A 5,800-nucleotide genomic window follows, 5' to 3' on the forward strand; every position below is an offset into this window, starting at 1 on the left:
ATAATTATATATATATATATATATATGTACATATATATAATTTATCCGATTAATATTAAAATCTATTCTTTTCTTTTTTGCTCTAGTACTTTTTAAGTACCTTTTTCAGGTATACCTGAATTATAATTGAGTTAACAAGATTCTGATTCGTAATCGCAGGTTCCAATTATTAGAGGCATTTTGTATGTTGTGGCGCAATGCGTGGGCGCTATCGCAGGTTCAGCGATTCTAAGGGCTCTTTCGAATGACAAACTGGAGGACTTTCTAGGCGTGGTGAAGCTTGCTGAAGGGATTACTCCAGTGCAAGGATTCGGCGTGGAATTCTTCCTTGCGTTGATCTTGGTGTTGGTAGTTTGCGGGGTATGCGATGCCGCTAAACCGGACAACAAAGCCATCACGCCTCTCATAATCGGTGTGGCGGTCACTGTTAGTCATCTCGTCGGAGTAAGTACTGATCAAAAATAGTTCCTATTTATTTTAAGTCAATTATTTACTTTGATTTTATATATATTAAAGAAATTTAATTGAATATAATAATCCGACATGTCAAAATTGAATTAAATTATAATTCAGTTATCCTTATATTCAGATATAAAATTTATTTTAAAATCTTATACTCTAAAAAATCGTTATACAAGTTAGAATTTGTTTTGGAATTAATATCTTATTCCTATATATAATTCTTTAAAAGTTTTAAGAAATGAAAGAAATTTAAAAATTAATTCTGTTTTCATAATCATTTTATACATTTGTAATAACTTTTAATAATTAGGTACCGCGAACGGGTGCGGGGATGAATCCAGCACGTTCGCTGGGCAGCGCCGTGGTGATGGGCGCTTTCAAAGATCATTGGGTGTATTGGGTGGGTCCGATTATGGGCGGTATGGCCGGTGCACTCCTCTACGTGCATGCTATCGGACCCGCCAAGCAACCAGAAGCGCCCACCAGGACCTATGCTTCCGTCTCCACCGAGGAAAAGGAGGTATATTATACTACAAGAATATAAGGCCATTTTCAGACACAAATGAAAAATATTTTGCCAAGATCTTGTAATTTAGACTCAATCTCCTATAAATTTATTAAATTTAATTAATTTTAATTAATTTTTTAAAACATTTCTTAATTTCTGTAATAAATTTTCCAATCATCTAAATAAATTAATGAAAAAATATACATTTAATTATTTTTAGTAATTTTTCAAATTTTTAAGTTCTTAATTCAATTATTTAGTCAAATATTTTAAATCTCTCAATAAATAAAAATTAAATATTTAGATTAAGTTTCGAGCTTTTCGATTTTTTGTTTCAAATTGTTAGTGTCTGAAGATGGTTGGCGAATATAATTTTTAGATATAATGTAAGTCTGGCATCTTCCTATGAATTAACATTTAATTCCGCATGAGACGCTGCACTGAAATATATGCATTTAACTTTTCTCTTATATAAACAATATTATTTATAGAATTTTGATTTTTTTTTTTTTTTTGATAGAAAATCCTTTGTTTTGGGAAGATAAATAATTATCCAATCCTCTTACGAGACAGAATATTTTAGAATAAAATTCATGCATGCTTATAATGCATAATAATAAAGATACAAAATCATTCTTATTCTCCAAAAAATAATGAGATTTTTTTTTAGGAGAAAATTTTGTTTTTAAAATGACTTTTCATATACTAATTTTCCTATGATAATACAATAATTTTCCTTCATAAATTAAAAAAAAGTTAAAAAGAGAAAAATAATCGTCTAAAAATATTTTAAGAAATGATGGAATACAAGAGACATATTTGCTTTTTGTAAAATTTTCATGACTCCGCATTCTTTCTTAATTCTGTATAAAATCTAACAACTGTTGTTTTGCACTGTGAATCTGAATGTACTATTTCTCGGTATAAGAGATACCTTCCACTCTAAGCCCACGATCGTCTCTGTCCCACAGAGGTTCGAGTACATTGACAGCGGACGTGGCGGACTTTAAGATATGAAGATGCTCAGACATACAAGAGCGAGTTAGTGATTTGCCTAAAGTATAGAACTTCCATTTTAAGAAAAAAAGAATAAAAAGAGAACAGTGAAGATGAAAACATCCTTATTTTACAGCTCCAGACTCTTACCAACAGGAAAAACGTCAATCCCGCTTGATGCTTTAACCGATTCTAACTTCTTCTGCCAACTCGCCAATCGTCTATGTGATAAGAATTATCAGACGACTCTTTTATACATATAAAAACTGCAGGTGTATGTTTTAAAACTGAAATTAATGAAATTACACAGCTTACAGAGTGGTTTTAGAAAAACGTGATCATAACGTCGATTTTTATTTAACATTGAAGATATATATAGGATCATTTAAAGACATAAATATTCACATTTCAACGTTTCGAAATAAAATGTATAATTTTTATGATACAATTAAATATAATCAAAATTTTTTAAAAGTTCAGTGCAAGAAGTATTAACATAACTTAAAAAGCTTTTGATGTTAAATAATTTGAAAAATCAATCAAATATAATCACAAAAAACATTAAACGCAGCTAAATTAATTAAATCGAAAATGGATTTCTCAAGAAAATTTCTGACTTTATAAAATATTGGAGCGATAAGAGAGTCTCTATCTTTGTCTATAATTTTGTGCCAATTTATCACTACAATATTTTTCATTGCATAAACTGAACTTTCAAAAATTTAATTATACGACATTCTCATATAGATTGACTTGTAATCGAAAGATAAGAATGAAGAAAGCCAAAGAGATCGTCACAAAATATTTCACTTGCCGATATCTCATGCTGATATCTACATTGGATGACACAGTCATTTATTGCACAAGATTGCATTTTGATAATACCATTGATAATTGATCGATTTAACTTTCGGCTAAATTTTCCTTCAATCACTCATTAAACTTCAATCAGTCATACTTGAAAAATCAATTTGCTTAAATCCACGTATAAAATAATTTCAGCAATTGATAGTGTTCCATAATTATACTTCAACGAATGTGTTTCTATTAATTATGATGACTCAAAATTTCCTCAAAATGCTTCTATAATTTATTTTTTTTTTTTAAATATTTATCATATTGTTCTCATTTCATATATATGAATAAAATTTTCAAATCAATCATTAATAATTTATTTAGTTATTAATTAAGATTAATTACGATGTTGTAATACATTTCAATATTAAAAATTCAATCACAATTAAATTATCTATTTTAAAATAAATCATTATTTTTCCATTTGTTTAATTATTTGCATATTTGCGTGACTTTTCGATTATTTCGAAATCAATTAAAATTTAATATACTTACAAGTAATTTTGTTTCTAATTTTTTTGCCCATAATTATTGTAGATATACTTTCTAAAACATATCGATACATGAAATGTATGCTTATTTAAAAAATTTGTAATATATTTGATTAAAAATCACTAATCTCTTATAAGCATATCACAAAAATATCGCGACTAATTTTCAAATCATTGATAATCATGACTATTTTGATTCATCATATATATTTTTTATAGTGATAATAAAAACATGCATTTCTTTCGTAAATAAAAATACTGCGTAATATACGAATATTTATGGTATGTGTCAATAAAAATCATTAAAGAATACATATATTGTATATTCATCGTAAATGACGTAAATGTGAATTATATGTAATGTGTTGTACGGAATAAAATATATAAGTTTTTATACAAATTGTCCTGATTATTATTATCCTCTCGTCATAAATAAAACACCATTATGATTATTATATTTATATTGTATGTATATAATTATTAAATAATTATATATTAAATTCTTACCTTTCTTTTTCTCTTTGAACTATCTTGTTTGGGAGAGGCTGGGATGGAGAACAGGCGCAATAAATATCGCGATCGACTTTCTAACTTACACATTTTTGTATATTATTTCATATATAGTTCCAAATATCTTGCAGAATCGGATAACCTATCATTTAACATGTTATCGTTTTATTATTACAATTTAATTGAAATAAAACTGAATATGATTATTGTGAACATAATATATATCTATTATAGTCATCAGTTAAGTTCCAAACTTTGTTGGAAATATGTTGACTTACAGAATCAGAGTCCGTTGCACCAATAAGAAAATCAAAAAAAAAAAAGGAAAAAATAAATTGTAATTATAATATCTACAATTATTCTAAATATAGTAGCACAAAAAAGGATTAATTTAATTATATAGATTAAATAGATCACTTTTCATTATCAACTCATGTTAATTTTAATCGACTCTAGTTAATTAATTTAAAAGTTAATTATCAATTAACTTTTAAATCAATTAAGGATCGATTGTTCCGCCTTTTGGTAAATTTTACCTGTTAGGTAAATCTGACAATCCGCTGTGATTCTTGCTACTTACTCAACAGGTAAAATTTATCAAAAGGAATAATCGGACCTTAATTTTTTTTTTCAAAAATTATATATAAAGCAAAACTACAATCTAAAATAGTTAAACTATTCTAACATTTTCATATGTTATTATCGATATATAATTATGTTGAAGTAAATGAATTATATATTGCTTATATTTAAAAATAAGCAAAGCTTAATTGATCGAGAGGAAATGTTCCAGGCGAATGACAATTGATTGGTGCAACTGGTTCTGGCTATGTACTGTAATCCTTAATGCTAAAAAGAAGACGAATCCGATGACTGCGCGATCAGGGGATCATGACTTTTCTTTTTTCTTTATTTAGTTAACGAAAGCGAACGTGTGCGAATGAAGGAAACCGTTAGGAAACATGGTATGTACAGACATGTTTTCACAACTGTGATACAATTCGCAAGTCGGAGCCAATAAAACCATCCGATAGCTGACCTTATATTTACAATTGTTCTCTCATTGCGAATGTACCAAGTCGATAAAGGATCAAAACAAACAAATAAGATCACAGTTTTTTCCAGAAATCCAAAAAGTGCTTTTCACTTCGAGAACACAATGTAAATTAAATTTTGCAATCAAGACAAGCTAGATAAGATAAACTCAATATAATACATCAAAATGTTACAACTTTTCGAGTTATTCATAGAAAAATAATAAAAATAATTGTATATACCTACAAAAAAAATTTCAGATAAAATGAAATCTTTTTGAAATGTACATAATAGATATCCCGATGCGTTAAATAATTAAAATAATTAATATTCGTCACATTCGCACGATGAATGACTCAATTTAAATTATTTTCGATATATCGGTTATTTTTGGACAAAAAGAAATTGAGCGAAAGAAATTTAATGTGATCTTAATGAAACGAGCGCGATCACCGAGCTTCGATATCATTAAAGCGATTTAATTATAAAAAGTGCTTCAATGAAAAAATGCAACAATATTCTTTCGTAAAAGTATCATACGATCAATTCAATCGGTTTTAATATCTGTATACATTATCATGGGGAATATTGATGCTGTCAATTTAAATCGCCGAGATTCTCGTCTTGCGCAATTGGAAATTAGCGTTATTATTCTAAATATTAATAGTATTGTCAAATTGTGTATTAGGATATGAAACATTAAAATGTTATATAGTATTTAAGGAAATTAATTAATAATCTTTATCTCACAATAAATATTGACAATTATATAAAGATGGAAGCTCAAAACAATTAGAAGAGACTAAAGTCAATTATAGAAGTTAAAATTATAAAAGAATAAAATATTTAGATTCTTTGTTGTAAAGTTATATCAATATTTTAACACATAACAGTATCCTTATAAAATACTAATATTTTAAAAATTAATATAGTGTATATATAT

At 27.2% G+C, this 5,800-nt stretch overlaps 1 protein-coding gene across 3 annotated transcripts in view; it reads left to right on the forward strand.

Moving 5' to 3' along the window:
- Positions 1–2,297, forward strand: part of LOC108693165 (aquaporin AQPAn.G-like) — an 8,107-nt gene extending 5,810 nt beyond the window's left edge. The window contains exons 3-6 of one of the 3 annotated variants that reach the window (XM_018201950.1): positions 160–444; positions 773–982; positions 1,942–2,029; positions 2,103–2,297. In XM_018201950.1, the coding sequence (XP_018057439.1) occupies positions 160–444; positions 773–982; positions 1,942–1,980 (534 nt within the window). In that variant the 3' untranslated portion in view covers positions 1,981–2,029; positions 2,103–2,297. The remainder of the gene's footprint in view (positions 1–159; positions 445–772; positions 983–1,941; positions 2,030–2,102) is intronic. The other 2 variants (XM_018201951.1, XM_018201949.1) reach the window with 2 other exon arrangements.
- Positions 2,298–5,800: the final 3,503 nt, after the last annotated feature.

The sequence above is a fragment of the Atta colombica genome, unplaced genomic scaffold (genome assembly GCF_001594045.1).
Source record: "Atta colombica isolate Treedump-2 unplaced genomic scaffold, Acol1.0 scaffold88, whole genome shotgun sequence".
NCBI lineage: Eukaryota > Metazoa > Arthropoda > Insecta > Hymenoptera > Formicidae > Atta > Atta colombica.